Genomic DNA, 18,456 nt, shown 5'->3' with positions numbered 1-18,456 from the left:
AGATTTTAAAGTGTGACCAATTCCTTTTTTTTTAAGTCAATAAGATATGGTAAATTTCCACCAGTAGAGAATTGAATACATAGTTGTTAAATACATATGTGAATAAATATATTTTAAAGTCAATCACTAAGAATTATTTATCTCACTGTAGATAGACATTAAATCCTATATTTGAAGGAACAAAAGAGTTTCAGAATGTTACATAAAATAGTATATATGTATATAAACCTAAAAAATGAATTCATACTACAGATATTTTATTGGTATATCTCTATGCAATAAATTATTAAAAGCCTAAATTAGAAAAATTATTAGCATTCAATTTTTCTCCATGGAGAAATAGAAAGATAAGTGGGACTTAGGAATGATATAAATGGACTATACTTTATTATTTCTTCATTGCTGTTTCTTTTTGCTTTTTTATCTCTTTAATCAATGAAAGACACACAAAAGATGTCAAGATATGGTCATTAATTCTGGGTTGTAAGGATATACATGTTTGGGGTATTATAAAAGTAATTATTAATAAAAATAAAACCAATTTGGTTATAGAAGATTTTTCTATTTTTATTTTATGATCAAGCTATGTGAGTATAGTTGATAATAATCAGGTGGAAACAATCTCAATTTTTCCCCAATGAAGAAAACTTTGTATTATGACTAGCTTAATAATAAAGCAGTAGGCTTTGTAAAATACCCAGTAGTTGTATTAGAAGAGCTAATGTGACATGCAGCAGGAAACTGTTCCAAAATCAATGTGACAGTTTGAAACCAAATAAAAATTGACACAATTTTCTGATAAAAACTTTACTGCCTCCAATAGCTACACAGGTCATAAAATAGTTACTACTCATTGATTACACATGACTGCCCAAATTCCAGTAACTGTGGCATCAGCATTCCAATTCTTTGATAACTTTACTTATTGGCTTCCGGGACTTGAAAGTTTTGTCACTCTGCCTTATTTTAGAAGGTACATGGAACATCATTTTAATAATTTCTCATTTCTCTTGACAGGCTTAGGATAAGATAAAATGACTAAGGTAACATCCTGGAGTTATGATTAATATATCTCAAAGAAGGGTGCTTTACAGATAAATCTCCACTAAGATACATTTCAAGGCCATTTTTGACTATGGGCCCTGCTAAGCCATCTTCCAGGAATGTTCTGCATTCTGCTAATCATGGAACAAATATACTGAACTTTTGCAAAGGGATCATTTCTTGATTCTAAAACTAACTATATAACAGCTTATCTGAAAATATTATTTGACTAAGAAGATAATAGAGATAAAACATACAAGGGGCTATCTTATCTTTTGGCAAGCAAAGCTCCTTAAAATTTAGCTTTGGTTATTCCAGGAATAAAGATTTCTTTTTGCCAAGAAGTGAATTGTAATAACCCAATTTCAGCCTAGTAGGTATAATATTGAACAAACCTCTCACCGCTGAGCTAGGAAGTACTGCTACAAAGAACTAAACAAAACAAAAATGACTCAATTTCAGTCTTAATGAGTCACCCTGTGAAACAAAAGTCTTAAATTGCAGTTAGAGATATTTATAACCTGAAGGTGTATTATCAATGTCACATTCTTTCAAATAAAAACAAAACAAATGAATTTTAATGGACGATTGTGGAAGCACCTAAGCTTAGCTGCCATATGTGTACTAAGGGGAAGATTCAGGAGAGTAAACCAAGCCCAGTTTGAGAAGGAAAAGAGACGACAAATCCCATAACTTGGCTCATGCCTTTGAAGATAGAAGGTTCTTGTTGCTTTGGCCTGAAGCAAACCACCTATGAATGCACAGGTATTCCAACTTCAGAGCTAATCAAGCTCTACTTTTAAAGGTAGAGTCTGGTAACTTGGGCACTCTTTTTTTCGTTTTGTTTTTGTTTTTGTACTGGAGATTGAACTCAGGGACACTTAATCAGGCCCTTTTTTATATTTTATTTAGAGACAGGGTCTCACTGAGTTGCTTAGTGCCTCACCATTGCTGAGGCTGGCTTTGAACTCATGATCCTCCTGCCTCAGCCTCTTGAGCCACTGGGATTAGGTCACTCTTTTTAACTCTAAGGATGCAATTGTTTTTTTCTGATTGGGCATAGAATATTGATTATATCATGGTGTTTCCTTGTTTTATTTATTCATACAGTCATATATTAGGTAGCTCGACAGTGGAATACTTCATATATTTTTATTACTTATTTATAATACTTTGATATTTTATATTATATTTTATTTAGATTTGTAAATTTTCCTTTTAATGTGTTAATATAAACAAAAATTGCTCCATTTTACTATTTCTATTTCATGATCATGATTGGAAAACTGCATCTGTTATCATTGAGTGGGGTCTTATAAGTTAAATTGTAATATTCTCTTTGGAAAATTTTAAGCACACAGAAAATTTGAAAGTGAGTATGAACCTCATTATCCTCCACTTAGGTTATTAACTGCTATCATTTTACAATATTTGCTTGTGCACGTTCTCTCTCTCTTTCCTTCTCCCTCCCTCCTTCCCTCTTTCTCTCTCTCCACACATACACATATTTTCTTGAATTTGAAATCTGCAAATATAATGATAATTTTACTCTAGATCAAAATATAAATAATAAATATCTGAAGTGTAAGGAACTCTTTACTTAACTATATTACTATGACAAGAGAGAAAATTTTAAATTCTAGTATAACCAGATAACCAGTCCATATTTGTATTTTCCCAATTTCCCCCCAGATGACTCATTAAGTAAGACTCAGTTTACTTGCTAGATTTAGTTTTTATACTTTAGAATCTTTTAATGTTAAAAATCTTTTTTTCTTCTGGAATATTGGATGTTTCAGTGTTGGAGACATATGCCATTCTGGATTTATGATTGCTATTATGCACTTTTTCTTAAATGAATCTTTTAATCTAGTTATCTCCCCAATCATCTAAACTATCACATTGATATGATATTTTATTTTTTAAACTTTACAATTGTTCATAAAGTGTTCACTACAGTAATTGTTTTGTGTTTACATACTTTCATGTCCATTTGTAAAAAAAGAAGAAAAAATCCTGGCTTTTCAGAATTGAGTTCATAAATTATGAATTCATTGCACAACCTCATTACAACCCCCCCACTGCACATACTTGTGCACAATTTCTCTTATAACTATGATAGAGTGAAAATTTCAGCCTACCCTTTACCTAGATTGGCAAAAATGAACCTGAACCACAGTATATGATCACATAGTACATTTCTCTGAGATGCCCAAATTGATGACTCAGAAGTAAACCTAATTTAATTTTTTCCCCTAAATGCATGTCGGTACTTCCTTCTTTTAACCACTCATGCAAAAATAATGTACACATTTTAAACCAACAACTTTTCTTTGGACTAATAGAGAATTGAAGTAGTAGAGCAAATCCGTTCCTTGATATGTGCACAGCACTGAAGTACATAGAGCCCTTTTTAATTTCTGCTTATCTGGACCAGAAACTTCTAGAGCTGTGAAGTGTTAGGAATATTTAAATGGTATTTTTTTTCCAGTTTTGTTGGTGAATCATTGTTGTACATAATGGTTGGATTTTTTGTTACATATTATTAAATGCAAATTTTGAGAAATTACTGAATGTTGAGTGGGGATTGGCAGTAAAGTGAGAAACTCCTTGAAAGCATCCAAACTTAGGAAGGGTGTTTTAGGAAGGATCCCAAACTTGCATGGGTTTTTCTTCCAGGGACCTGCCAGTTTCTCACAATGAAGGATCAAGAGTAATCCCCCTCATGACTTTGGCACAGGGAGAAGAAAATAAATCGTTTGAAGTTGGACTAAAACATTTTCCATAGCAAAGATCTACTTCCAGGTAGAAAGACCATATTAAATTCCTATACCCATGGGTGAAGTCCTATACAATGGGTAAGGTATTTACCCAATGCCAGCCACCTCTATATTTCTTGTCTTACATAAAGTAGTGAGAGATAGAAAAATACTTTTGAAGGTCATGGCTCTAGGACACAGGCCCACACAAATACTAAGATTTAATCATAAGATTTTATGCTTCTCCTGATATAGAGACTGCTGCATAACAGGGATTCAATAGCAGATAACTGGAAAAGGTTTATGTTACAGAGTCTTCTATTTAAGAAGAATCTCTTAGGGAATCCCAAAGGCAAAAGATGAAACAAAAACAAGATCTCTGGAGAAAGATTAACCTTCTGCTCCCACAGCTATGGCAAACAATAAACACAAACTAACATAAAGCTCACAATAAAGGCCTCTTTCTTCAGTTCCTCTCACACATTATGTCATGTGCAGCTGTCAAGAGAAACTATCAAAGTTGTTCAAAAGCAAGGAAAAACATAGTGGAAGGAATCAAGCAAGCACAGGAACTGGACTCAGATATAGCATAGATTGTAGAGTTATATATAATCTCAGGAATTAAAAATAAAAATAAGTATACTTGGGCTGGAGTTATAGCTCAGTGGTAGAACACTTGCCTAGCATGTGTGAGGCACTGGGTTTAACCTCAGCACTACATAAAAATAAATAAAGGTATTTTGTCCATGTACAGCTAAAAAATGTTTTTTAAAAACAAATATACTTAATGTAATAAGAGAATTGAAAATGGGCAAGGAAATTTTGTAATGTATGCAGAGAGGTGTAAGCTCTATGAAATAATCAAAATGCAATGCCACACTAGCAAAGAATGGAGGAACTTTGGATTGGGCAGAGGGGAGTGAGGGGAAGGGGAGGGGTATGAGAGTGGGAAGGATAGTGGACTGAGATAGACATTATTACCCTATATACATTGTATGATTGCACAACCCATGTGACTACATCATGTACAGTTAGAGGAATGAGAATTTGTGCTCCATTTATGTACAATGTGTTAAAATGCAAGCTGCTGTCAGTTATAACTAATTAGAACAAATTTAAAACAAAACAAAAAATGCAAGGCCACAAATTGAAAACACTCTAACAGGGAGGAAGAATATCTTTGGCTCATAAGTCAAATGGACATGGCCAGATGAAATATCAGTGAGCTTGGAAATTTGTTAATAGTGACTTATCAAGATTAAATGCAAAAAGAAAATGGAATGAAAAATCTCAGAATAGTCAAGAACTGTGAAATAATTATAAAAGGTAAAACTTATGAATAATAGGAATACTAGAAGGAAAAAAAGGAACAAAAATAATTTGAAAAGTGGGTAAGCATTTTCCAAAATTAAGGTCACACCAAACCCTAGATCCAGGAAGCTCAGGGATGCCAGGTAGGATGAATAGAAAAACCCCAATGTAGGCCTATTATTAAACCTGTAGATTACCAAAAACAAAACAAAACAAAAATCTTGAAAGAAACCAGAGATTTAGGGGACAGTTTACCTTTGGAGGAAAAAGAATAATAATTAGACTTTTCATCAGAAAACATGAGAATGAATGGAAATGAAAAACTGAAAATGAAAAACTAAAATTTCATAGACCATAATGTTATTCTTCAAAAGTAAAGGAGAAACAAGTACTTTCTCTAATGAACAAAATAAAATCTAAGAAAACTCACTTCCAAAAACCTTGCATGCAAAAACTGTAAAAAGTTCTTACGGCTGAAGGAAATTGACAGAGATACAACAACTCACATAGTTTCGAAGAAAAGTATTGAAAAGGCAAGAAAAATGAATAGTGAAGATTTTAATTTTCTCATTTTTAACCAAGATAAAAGATAATATTAGTTTAAATAAAATAACAGCAACATTCTTTTGGGTACTCATAACACTTTACTAAGTGAAGTGAGGGTCAGTAATGTCTTAAGGGATGAGTGAGGAGTTTATACCTAATAATCTCATAAAAGTGTTTATTTTTGTTTTGCTTAAATCACTATCTAACCATGCTCTCACAAGTTAAGAGTTTTATATTGCTTTTATTTATCATACTTATTTTGTGGGGAAATGGAGATTCCTATCATAGGGTTTCTGACCTTCTGGACTTTGCTGATTGTATCCATGTGTTGTAACATAAAAATATGTCTCCATCTCATTTATTCCTTGGAGTTGGTGCTATATGCAAATTAGCAGCAGTCAAACTGTTCTAATTATAAGACACTTATATTCTTAAAAACTATGGACAGGCACAGTGGCATTTATCTATTATCTCAGCTACTTGGGAGGATGAGGCAGGAAGACCAGAGGTTCAAGACAAGCCTGGCCTGTCTCAAAATGAGAAATAAATTTACAAAAAGCACCTAAGATGTAACTCAGTGATGAAGCACCCCTAGGCTCAATCCCCAGTACAGAAAAATAAATAATTGAGGACCCCAAAATGTTCATTCATGTGTGTTACTATTATTTCAAATACTACGCATTAAAACAGGGATTTCTTTAAAAATTACTAATTCATACTGAACATGTAGAAAATGTCAACAAGATATTCATGTTTGATACTAGAACTTCATCAGTCTGTTTTTCAAGAAAAAGGATGTTGCAGGAAAAGGTAAATTATAATTCCTTGTTGCAATTGTTTTTATTTTTCTCAAGAGAACCACTGTATACAAATTACCGATTGAGTCATGCAGACAATTAAAACAAAAGGGTTAAGATTCATTTTATTTGCCATTATGTTTCATCAAATTCAAGGGCACATTTAAGTGAAAGTGTCTTTTTTTTTTTTTTTTTTTGCTTCTTCCAAGTACATGGTTATAAGGACACAAGCTAATGTCTCTACCTTCATTTAACACTGAAGCATCAGGACATTTAACCAGTATTTCTTGAGCCCTGTCACTCAAAATATCAACACAGTAAAAGGAACAAATAACATTTTACTCTAATACGTAACATTGAAACTTCAACCCATTCTGAAAGGGCCTTGAAGACCCATGAGTATGTGATCAAACTCAGAGGATGAAACTGCCAGCCCACAATTACAGTGAACCAGGAGAGCTTCCCAGTCCTCATACACAGAGGCAGCTGGAAAGCAAGTCCATTCAGCTACTCTTCCTGAGAGCCTTGCTGGACATTCGACCTCCAAGATTAACTCTAGATTCTAAGCCATTTCTTCTTACCTGGGTTTAAATTCTTTCTTTGCCTTCAGCAACTTCATGCTCACCAATAATTCCAATTGTTAACCCTAACCCACCCAATTTATATTATTAACCTGCATTATATATTACTAAAACAGGTATAAAGAAATGTGCATATATGCCCACAGGAACTACTTCTTGCTGGTTGATCTAAAAGATACTGCTGATACTCATTTTTCCTTCAACATCCAAGGCCATAACATTTGCAACACTGTATAACAGCATAATCTGTACCATAGGGTTGCATTCATTCTCTTGAGTTTCTCAGAATGGGATATCTGGGAGAGGGTGGGGAAAGTTCAAACTTCACCTGCCCTGGAGAAAGAGCTGGCCTGCTAAAGGAAAGCAGGTAACAGCTGTGCTGATTCCCAAGCTCTGCCAGGAAGATTCTCCTCCCCCTGATGGGAATCTCTTGAATCCATGCCATGAGCCCTGCCTGCACACACGTTTCGCCCCCTCCTTTCAATGCCCCTCCCTCAGATCCTCTTTTAAAAGTCCAGCCTTCCCTGCCCTGACAAAGCATTCCAGTTTCCTGCAAGACAGGTAAGTGGAAGCTGAAAGGAGCTGAGGCTGAAAGAAGCTGAGGCTGAGCCCTGCAGGTGTTTGACCTCACACATCACTAGAAGGTGGAGAGGGTCCCAGTCCTCAGAGAACACAGGAGTTCAGAGACTAAGCAGAGGCTGGCCAGGGAGCTTTCAGGAAGACCAGAGAATACAGATTTCCCAGTTTATGCCAGGTCCATGGAAGGGCATGGATAGCACTTAGATCAACACATCTGGACAGGATTAGACCAAAGAAAGGCAAGACGCAGTGGGGTCTCTGCATGTCTTCTGCCTGAGCTGGTTGTCTCCTCACTCACAGGCATGATGCTGACTCCCATGGCCCTGCCCAGCATGTCCTGGATGCTGCTTTCCTGCCTCATGCTCCTGTCTCAGGTGCAAGGTGAGATTTCTCTGCCTCTAGCCCAAGGATTTCTGTGAGCATTGAGATCCAGGAAGAGGAAGGCTCCCTTATAGGGGAAGGTGAGGTGTGCCCACACTCTGGGAAATTGCCTGCTGTCCCTCCATCACCCTCCCTTGCTTCAGTTAACAGTGGTGGGAGGCCAGAGTATGCATCCTCAATGGAATGAGGTGGTTCCCTGCTTTGTCATAAATTTCTAATTTATGTGAGTGGGTTAAAGAGGGAAAGTGTGAAAGGGCCATAATGCAGTGTAAGGAACAATGAAAGATTAGAAAACCCAGTGTGGGAACTGTCAGCTCAGGCTGGGAGGAGTCGTGGACTGTTGAGTAAGGGGAAAGGCTAAAATGAAAGGTGGTGCTGCCCAACATGGCTGGGCCAGGTGAGGATGCAGATTCCTGAAAGCATGAGCAGAGCTGAGAGGTGGAGGGGATTGTGGTTTCCCTCCCAGAAGGAGACCTCAAAGGCATTCCCTACGTTATCCTCCCCACCCCAATCTCCATTCTTCATTTGATCCCATCCCTCTCTGTATCTCCCTCTACCCAGGTGAAGACATCCAGAAGGAACAGGCCTCTCCACGCATCAGCTGTCCCAGAGGCTCCAAGGCCTATGCCTCCTACTGCTATGCCTTCTTTACCACACCAAAATCCTGGATAGATGCAGATGTGAGTGCTGGGTGGGTGACAGGGGAAAGGCCACATGTATCCCAGGGACAGGGTCTCCAACATCCACAGTTCCTGGGACGAGAATGAACACCCTTGCCAATGCTATTTATCCCACCAAACTCTTCCCTGCTTTTCTCTATCGAGATCTCAGGCTCCCTCTTATTTTCTTGCTTCCCAACCATGCAGTTGGCCTGCCAGAAGCGGTCTGAAGGATACCTTGCGTCTGTGCTCAGTGGGGCTGAAGCCTCCTTTGTGTCCTCCTTGGTCAAGAGCAGTGTGAACAGCTACTCATATGTCTGGATTGGGCTCCATGATCCCACACTTGTGAGTTCAATACTCTTTTGGTTACATCTCAAGTGGCTATTGTCACCCAGGCCTTCTCTCTATGCCTACCCAGGAGGAAGCTGAGGGGACTTAGAGCTCAGATTCTGGGTGATATTTCGAGGAAAGGGAAATCCTTGAGGCCATGTTAAGAGCTAAGTTATGTGGGGTTCCCTAGTTAATCCAATGATGTTCATGTGCCGCTTGTCAGCTTTTATACTATGCTCTTATGAGGCTTTGGAAATTTTCAGGGAGTCTGAGCATACTATTCTAAGGGATCATTTCCTGAAGGTATGAGACATATTTTCTCTTTTAAGAATAGATATTATCTCTGAGTTTCAGAATCTAGTCACAAAAATGTCACCAATTGTGTTAAGCTATTTATTTCCTCACTGATTTTGAGTGGTCCCAAAGTTCTTGGGATATTGTCTAGGATTTTCCTGTAGGAATGAGAAATTTGGGGGAAACATTCCTTTAGAGCCTTCTGTGTATCCTGTGGAGAAGGCCAAACTCCATGAAGCTGTGAGGGGAATCAGAAGTTCCAGCTAGGGGTTCATGCAAGCAGAGCTCTAATCTCCACCTCCCCCTGCCCCCAACACACACACATGTCTACCTGGCTCCATCCTGTGCTATGTAGGGCCAAGAACCCAATGGTGCTGGATGGGAGTGGAGCAGCACTGATGTGCTGAATTACGCAAACTGGGAGAGGAATCCTTCCACTGCTTCAGACCGTGGTTATTGTGGGGGTGTGTCACGAAGCTCAGGTAAGCCTCAGAGAAGCCACTTCTGCCCAGTCTTTCCTTCCTCTCCTCCCATTTCCTGAGCCTGTCATTCAAGGAATCCCCCCTGAGTTAGGAAAGGCAATGTTTGTTTGACTTCTCCAATCACTTCTCATCTCTTTTCTCCAAGTCTCCTTCCTCTGGAGTTGGACACTGGTAAAAATGGCTAGACAAGAATCGTTGGCTTTATAAGATCCACTAGTTCCACTCACTTTATTTCTTCTTCCTCTGCAGGATTTCTGAGGTGGAGAGACTACAGCTGTGATAGAGAGTTACCCTATGTCTGCAAGTTCAAGGGCTAAGGCAGGTGGAAATCAGCAGCCTGTGTTTCTCATGATGCTCACCATGCACAAGGGACCAAGTACAAAGGCCTACCCTAAAAAGACCTATTCACCCAACATTCCCAAAACCGACCAGTTTGTCCTGATCTTTCTTCCTCTTGCCTCATTCTAACCCTCACTTCAGGCTATTCTATGTATTTCATGAATAAAGACCTCAGAATGAAATAATAAAAATTTTAACTTATACTTGTGTGATTTTGTGACCATTTTTTTTAGTAAATCCCTGAGGATGTTGGGAAAGAGTTTTGGGGAAGGGAAATTTCCCCTTATCAATTCCACTCAGGTCTAAGGGAGAATGCTTAATGTTTCATCCCTACCAGTACAGTGTGATGGGAACGTAGGAGTGTTTGTGGAAGATTATATGTGGACAGACGATAACACTGCTTTCCCACACATCCAGGGCCCATTCATTCTCCCAGCCCCTGTCACTGATAGTGTAACGTAATCACCCTAAAGATGCTCTAATTGTGTTTACTACAATACTTCTTGGAAAGTTACATTAGCCACAAGGCTGAATAGGACTTTCAACACTTGTGTCCTCATAGAAATACCCATTTGAAAAAAAAATCATTAACAAGAACATGTCTTTGCAAGTGTAAAGGAGTCTGGGGAGAAATTTCAGTGCATTGGTGTAACAAGAAATAATGAGAGGTGTATAGAAGATGGTAAGAAAGACAGTTTTACATTGTTCATATTAGCCTTTCCCCAACCCCAGGCTTTACAGAATGGAGGGGGTTATCATGTGTACAGTGGAAGGAGAATGAAATGTATATCCAAATCTGTTCTGGACCCCCATAGCAGACTCACCCAGTTAAGTCCTGGGCAGTCCACTATAGTCCCTCCAGGTTGGTATTCTTGAATTGAGTCCTCAGGCCCACCCTGCCACACTAGCTAGTTTGGTCTTCTTTTCCACAGGCTGCCCCAAGTTCTAGGAAGGCCCTCTGTTGTATAAAGCTGTAGGGTGACCCCAGTTACCTCAGTCTCAAGTCTAGCCCAGCAGACTTGGTCTCCAGTTATACAGTGGTATCAATCTTTCCTGTACAGCTTTGGACTCCAGACCAACCTGCCAGGATTGGCTCAAAGCCAGGCCAGTCCCTGAAACTCCAGATGCCAGACAAGCCCCACAGACTCAATCTTCATGCCCATCCCATCTCCAGACTTGACCACAAGTCACGTATATTATTAGGAAAATGTGAATTAAAACCATAATGTGACATTACCTTATATCACCTTATACCTGTTAGAATGAAAGATAAATGTTCTCCCTCAGGTACTGCTGTAATAATTCTTTCCCTTCTAATCTGAGAAAACCATTCAAGTTGGACTGTGGGTAAGGGGCTATGGTGGGAAGGTAAACCATTATGCAAAACATTTCTAAAAGACATTGGAAATAGAACTACCAGATAATTCAGCAATCCCACTGTGGGTAAATATCCAAAGGAATTGAAATTATTATGTTGAATAAAAGCATTTCTCCAACTTCCATTTTCATTGTAGCATTGTTTATAACAGCCAAAATATGGATTCCATCTACATATCCCTCAGTGTAGCAACAGAATATTATTCAGTTTTTAGAAGGGAGAAAAATCCTGTCATTTGTGACAACATAAATAAACATGGAGGACACTATAGTAAGTGAAATAATCTAGGCACAGAGTCAAAAATACTGCATGATCTCATTTATACACAATATGGGAAATATACTGAGGGGTCTTAAAATATAAAGATGTGTATGGGATCATACAACTGAAAAAATCCAGCAGTGAGGTAGCCCTCAAACTTCATTCACTCAGGGCTCATTTGCCATTCCATTGGGTTTCTCTTGTGTGTGCTCTTTCATTTTATCTGTATGTTTGGTTTTTTTTTTTCTAATGACTTTATTTCACAGCTTAGGATAGTTGCCAGAAGCAACTGGGAATACTTATTCCTCATCAATACTGAAAAGAAAAACAAATCCTTTTTGTAAACTTATAAAAGTTCTGAGCTTCTCTTTTCTTAGATTAAACTGAGAAATTTCCCTGTGATGGGCCAGTTGTTAAAAACTGAATTACTGTGTAACTTAGTATAATGACAGCAAAGGCAATATGTTATGTTGATTGAATCACATGAATTATAAGCTGTCTGGGGTCTTAGGGTGTGATCATTAACAACCTAACCTCTCAGGAGGTGGGACGGCTGCGCTTTCTTGGCAGAACATTAGGGTTCTATTATAGAAAGAGGGATGGAGGAATGAAAGCAGGTAGGTGGTCAGGGAATACCAATTCACACACATTTCAGAAGACATTTGGGAGAAGGTAAGTCTTGGTATCATACTGGAACAGGATTAAAGGGCTTATAAAGTGCTTTAAGCCTTTTTAATTTTCTGGTAATTCTCAAACACCAAATTATTCCTATCAAAAGAATCAAGGTACAGACCAACAGAAAGGGAAGGCATCCCTCACCCATCAGTCTCCAGTCAGCAATCAGCCACTTTCTTTTTGTCAGTTTACAGTTAACACTTGGCATCTATAAAATATAGTTTTTCCAGTTTTCCTCACATTTTTTTTCAATTTTCTTTGCCAGTTTACATTATCTGTGCTCCTTAGTTTCTTTTTGTCCAAATAACTAAGCCATTCACAGACACCTTCTGAAAGTAAGCATCCAACCTTAACGACACCTAAAGTTTGATGACAAGATTTTCTGATTGAAAGCTGGAGAGGTTTTATAACTTCAGAAAGTACATTGAAGAAGATTTATATGATAAATAAAATAAAAACCACGCTCTTTTCTTTCCTTAGGAGAGAGAATTAGGAGCACCTGGAAGAATTTGTGATATTGTGGGTTATTAAATATTTTGAAAATGTTTCTAAGTCAGATTTATACTAGATCTGATCTCAGTGCTCTTTCAAGGATGGATTTAACATCCTAATATTTAATCTACCCAGAACTATGATAAAAGTTTTGGTATTCTGGGTCTATAAGCCAAGTGGCTGTTAAGTGATTCCTTAATAATGCAGATGATCTATAACAAGTTCTTTGTTGCCATCCATTTTTTGTCTTCTGACTCTCTTAAAAGGAAAAGTGAAAGAAAAAAGAAAGACTACGATTATGAGCATTTAACGTCATTTATTTAAAGGACTGTTTATTTTTAGATTTTCTAAAATGAAAACAGAAGATAGTAGAGACTTTCACAAACTAGATACACTTAAAATATTGTGGTACAACTATTGAATTGAATTTGGTGGAACCATTAGAAATGACACTAGAAAATGTTCATATTTGCTAAAGTAGGAAAGGTTGATGCAGGCAAGGACGAGATTGAGGCAGTAGAGGACCTCCTTGCCTTAGCCCCTTACTCATAGTCCAACTTGAATGGTTTTCTCAGATTAGATGGGAAAGAACTATTACAGCAGTATCTGAGGGAGAACAGAAATAAAAGCATAGCAAATGAGCAACGAAGCTGTCTCAAGGGGGCAAAATTGAGACATATGCAGTTGAGGGGAGAAATAAAGAATGTCCACGTGCTTCTGCCCCTTTCAATGCTTTATTTACTCAAATTACTCAATACAGTTTCACTCTATGGGTTCTTAATCAAGAAAACGACAATCCTTAATGCTAGGCACTACAATAGACATAATCAATTCCCAGCAAACAATTCTAGATTACTTCTAAGTATTGCAAAACACAATCATAACAGGCTAATGACAGACATTCCCTCTGCGTGCTAAGTTCAAAGGTCTTAAGTTTTAGGCTTTGAGTCCAGCAGATGTACACTCACTCAGACCACGATGATCAGGTCCGGAAACAAGGCAGGCTTTTCCTGGCGTGGAGTGGATGACCGGTTGAGGAGGGGGTCATATGGAGGAGTTGCGGCTCTCACCAAGGTCCAGATGAGGTGGTAGAGTTTGAGAGCGGTGAAGATCATGTAGAGGCTCAGGAACGATGACAAGTCATGGGATGTCAGGTCTTCATCAGGCTCTCCAGCTCGAGTGTATCCTTGTTTCAGCTGGCTGAATCCCTGTTCATTTGTTCTATAATTTATACTATATTTGGGGGGTTTTTGACCCCCCTTTCAATCCTTATCAGCTACCACTGGATTTCTCAGTGATATCATTTACCCTGAGGTCAGAAACAGCTGGTCTGGTGGTCTCCACCCTGATCTTCTGGACTTTCCCTCTTATCAGGCGAGGGCAACCTGCTAGTGGCTTCACTTTCTTTTATCAGGGTGAGGGGAAGAGTAACTTGTTTGAGGATATACAGGAGGGATCTGTGGATGTGCCTGGTGAAACTGCAGGTCTTTTAAAATGAAGTTTTTAAAATGGAGTTGCTTAAGCTCAGGTCTAAGGCCATCCTAACAGAAGCCCAGGTCACTAAGAGACTCAGGAGGGTGGGCTCAGAGAGATGCCTGGCAAGAGGGGGTGCTCCTCCATGAGGGGCTGGGACTGCCCACATAAGACAGCCTTCCTATGATTAGAACAAACTTTTCTTCAGGCAAAGGTGAAATTTCACTGTTTTCAGAGTGCTCCCAGGTGCCCAGCTCCCATGTCCTTGGGACAAAAATGTCTCCCAGGAAAGAATGTCGAGGAAGGATGAAGTGGCCCAGAGAGGGATACAAGAGATCTGCCTGGGAATAACAAAGTCATCTGGGGAGAGAATCACAGAAGAGAAAAATAGTAGAGGGTCCCTCACATCTTCTGATTCCCCAAAAGGAAAAAAAAAAATGGTCAGTGCTTGTCTATTTAGAACTAACGGTGGCAGACAAGGACATAAAAGATGACAAGAACTCTTTCAAATTAACTTCAATATGACTTCATTGTAAACATTATATACCTGAATGAGATGTGAAATTACAGCTGGCATGCAAGAGGCCCTGGATTCAATCCCTAGTTCTGGAGAACAAAAAGATTACCCTGGGGATTCTTAAACTCCTTTTAAGTTGTCTAATCCTTCATGGGCATTCATTCTTCAGTTCCATCGTTCTAAAGATTTTCAAATAGTCAGCATCTCCCTGCTGCCAACTTCCCACAGATACTTCCCCAAACCATTAGACCCCTACAAATCGGGGTCTAATTAGACCCCTTTTCCAGAAATCATAGGCTCAGCAGTAGAGTGCTTGCCTAGCTCACATGAGGCCCTGAGTTCTAGCCTCAGCATCACAATAAACAAAGATCATAGACAATCTCAAGTGGAAAAGCCCTTTTGGTTTATTGAGGGATAAAAAGAATAGTAAGAGCTGAGAGACAATTTTCCATGTGTCTCCCATATTTCTTCACTTATTTCAAGCAGGATCACTGATGTTTTTGTTCTAGATTCTTTTAAAAAATGTTTGTGGAGGATTTTGAAAACAGAGATAGCACCTTCCTCCAAGCAAAGGACAGGACTGTGGGTAGTCCTGAAAGAGAAAGATAATGTTTCTCTGCAGAGTGAAGACAGACGTCATGCTTTCTCCCCAGTATAATAAAGGTGCCTCCCTTTCAGGCAAAAGATGGGTTTGCTCACTGCCCACTGTAAGTGGTCTAAGTTCTCCGAGCTCTGAGAGCACAGTTACAGAGATGTTCCTCCCCTATAATGTAACCAGATGTGAAGGCATCTGTCTACTTGACTCTCATTGGACTTGAGGATACATTAAACAAAGGTGAATGTGCTGCTTTTCATGCTACTCAGAGTCCTATAAATCATAAAGTCCTTTGTCTTTAGTCAATATCAGCAGGTTGATTTAGTGTGCAAGGAAGGTAAAATCTCAGGGCCTTCTTAGTATTCAACATGATATAATTTTCTCTTGCAACACATTGCAAGAAAGTAATCTTCAATGAAGGGATTGAGTCACATTTCTTAATTTCTATTGCTTTTCCCATTGTACTTTCCTTCTAGAAAAAAATGCATATTTCTTGTTCTTTTTTAACCTGTATCTGCCAGCCATGAAAATCTGGCCTATTTCTCAGCTCACTTCTCCTATGGACCACTTAGCCATGTCCAACAATGCCTTTCCTTTCTGGTGTAGCATCTATATGTGCTACCAACTTCACCTTGATGTGATGACTAGTCCTGCATGAGACCAAGGAGAGTCTTATTATTCTTCCCTTAGGGACAGCTGAGCTTTTCAAGAACCTTTCTCAAATGGGCAGTGGGATCTTAAGACAAATATTCTACAAAAACACATATAAAATGCTCTGTAGTTCAAGATGATTATAGATTGGGGAATCTTGAAAGCTTAAGAAAATAAGCTTTAGGAGAAAACAAACCAGAGCATCATAAAAATTGGGGAATAGATTATCAGATTTAACTAACCTATCGTCAGGAATACTTAAAGGAAGAAATTTTAGAATTTTTCTATTTTTTTAGAGTTTTTCTACATTTCTAAAGACATAACTTTTTTTCAAGTGCTAATTGTTAAATATTTGAAATCATTTAACACTTTTGGTTGAAAGATACTGTTCAAACTGACTATCTTACTTGTATCTCAGATCCTCTCAGAGGTACTAAAGTTCTAGATTGTCTGCAAGATTCTAACAGAACTTTCAATGTTCAGTGCTGCTGACATCATAATCTGTGTTCATGTAAAAGAAGAGAGGATAAGGCTGAGAGTTCATTGAGTGACTAGCAGTTGCTCAAGTAAGATTGAGAGGTACCGACCATAGCAGAATAGAGGAGGTCACTTTCTGGCTGATCTGTGGTGATAAGCCAAGAAAGTAGGTAAGTAGCTTCTCAGTAAGGTGAGTGGGGAGAAAAAAAAATATAGTGTACTTAGCGGGGGAACTTTACTAGGAATTAATACTAACATTTAAAGTAGATTAGGGACTCAGGAGGGTCGGGTATAATAGAATAAGAAACCACCTGCCCTGGTGCCACCACTGCCAGCACCTGCCAGAGCAGTTCCCTCATGGGCAAAGTCGATGGATAGCAGAGTAAAGGGAACCTGAATTTTTAGGAGGTCTGTGATGATGTGTCTTGGTATGAAAAGATCAGAGATCAAAGATAGGACCAGGACCCAGAGAGTGTGTAGTACAATACTCTCATTCAGAAAAGAAAACCATGTCTCTCCAAGCTGCCCCACAGAGAGCAGAGACAGCAGCCCCATTACAGTCTCCATGGGAACCAGAGGCTGTGGGTGCCAAGTCCTGGCAAACTTGAGCTCCATCTGAAAAACAGGCCTATCAAAGTCACATTTAGAGTGTGCCTAAGAAAGAGACCTGGAAGAAAATCAAGACCTGGAGAGGGTTTTACACGGGAATATGGGTGGTGAAAACCCACTTGGCTCCCCATACCCCCTTGAGACCAGTGACTTACAGGTCTGTCTGGGAGGGTCAAGCCTGACTGGGAATTCAAAAGGGTGTGGAATCTGGAGTGAATAAGTTTGGGGGACTAAGAGTCCAGAAAAAGCGAGCCCCAGGGGTAATGGATGGGGGGAGGCAAAGGATTGGCCCCTCTGCCATAGGAGTGGAACCGAAGGGATATTCCTAGGGTTTAGTCTTCCAGAATGGACCACAGTTGCTGGGCCCTGGAGGTACACTGATTCAAAGTTTCAGATCAATCATCATTCAACAAAGAAACTTGAGTAAATCTAGACCTAAACCCCACCTTCAGGAGCTCCACCTACAGGCACTTCTCTCACAGAACACTACAGTGACCCCTCCCCCCCCAGGGTGGAGCAGACATCACAATCCAGCCCACTCTAAGATGGCCGACTTGATAGGAAACTCAAAAATGGGAAGGACTTGATAACCTGCAGCCAAAACTCTTGTATACATACTCCATATCTCAATAAGAAATAGAAAGATATTTGGGAATAGACAATGGACAGACATTCTCAATGACAATTTTTGACCACTGCAATGGAAAAAAAAAATCCTTAATGTCTCATCCAGAGCCTTTTATTCCCCCTTTAATTGTGAGCTGAATGGTTTATGGATATAAACCATTTTTATAAACCACATATTTATATCTCTTTTTCCTCATTTCTAGCATTTTTTGAAGGCAGTTATTTTTGTATGGCTTAGTCTTTTGAGGGGCCAGTATGATTAGTATATTTTGGTTTTGTAGGGATTTTTCTTTCTCTTTTTTTACTAACAGCTAAATTCTAATTCATTCTCTCTCTCTCTCTCTCTCTCTCTCTCTCTCTCTCTCTCTCTCTCTCCTTCTTTTAATATTTTTAACTTCTGTATTCTCTCCTCCTCCTTCATGTTCCTCACATCCTACATTTCTTCTGTTTACTTTTCAAAACTGTAACCATGGGCAACAGCTGATTACATCATTTATGTTTATTATGACAACATCATACATGTCATAGTGGGAATTATTTGGCTTGATGCTATATCTCATTTGCCTTGGTGGTTAATATTTGTCTCCCCCCAAATTGTG

General features: G+C 38.8%; 1 protein-coding gene across 1 annotated transcript; it reads left to right on the top strand.

Annotated features, from left to right (window-relative positions):
• Nucleotides 1-7,919: 7,919 nt before the first annotated feature.
• Nucleotides 7,920-10,080, top strand: LOC113187953 (regenerating islet-derived protein 3-gamma). The gene is made up of 5 exons (XM_026396082.2): nucleotides 7,920-7,998; nucleotides 8,560-8,678; nucleotides 8,865-9,002; nucleotides 9,637-9,763; nucleotides 10,013-10,080. Exons 1-5 carry the CDS (start codon nucleotides 7,920-7,922, stop codon nucleotides 10,078-10,080), a joined length of 531 nt encoding a protein of 176 aa, XP_026251867.1.
• The last annotated feature ends 8,376 nt before the right edge of the window (nucleotides 10,081-18,456 follow it).

The sequence above is a fragment of the Urocitellus parryii genome, chromosome 12 (genome assembly GCF_045843805.1).
Source record: "Urocitellus parryii isolate mUroPar1 chromosome 12, mUroPar1.hap1, whole genome shotgun sequence".
Classification (NCBI taxonomy): Eukaryota; Metazoa; Chordata; class Mammalia; order Rodentia; family Sciuridae; genus Urocitellus; species Urocitellus parryii.
The sequence above is the reverse complement of the archived record's forward strand: the minus strand, read 5'-3'. Positions and strand labels throughout refer to the sequence as shown.

Coding starts and splice junctions, on each gene's coding strand:
- LOC113187953 (XM_026396082.2), top strand. CDS start 7,920: ATGATGCTGACTCCCATGGCCCTGCCCAGCATGTCCTGGATGCTGCTT. Junction 7,999..8,559: donor GCTCCTGTCTCAGGTGCAAG/GTGAGATTTCTC, acceptor CCCTCTACCCAG/GTGAAGACATCCAGAAGGAA. Junction 9,003..9,636: donor GGCTCCATGATCCCACACTT/GTGAGTTCAATA, acceptor TGTGCTATGTAG/GGCCAAGAACCCAATGGTGC.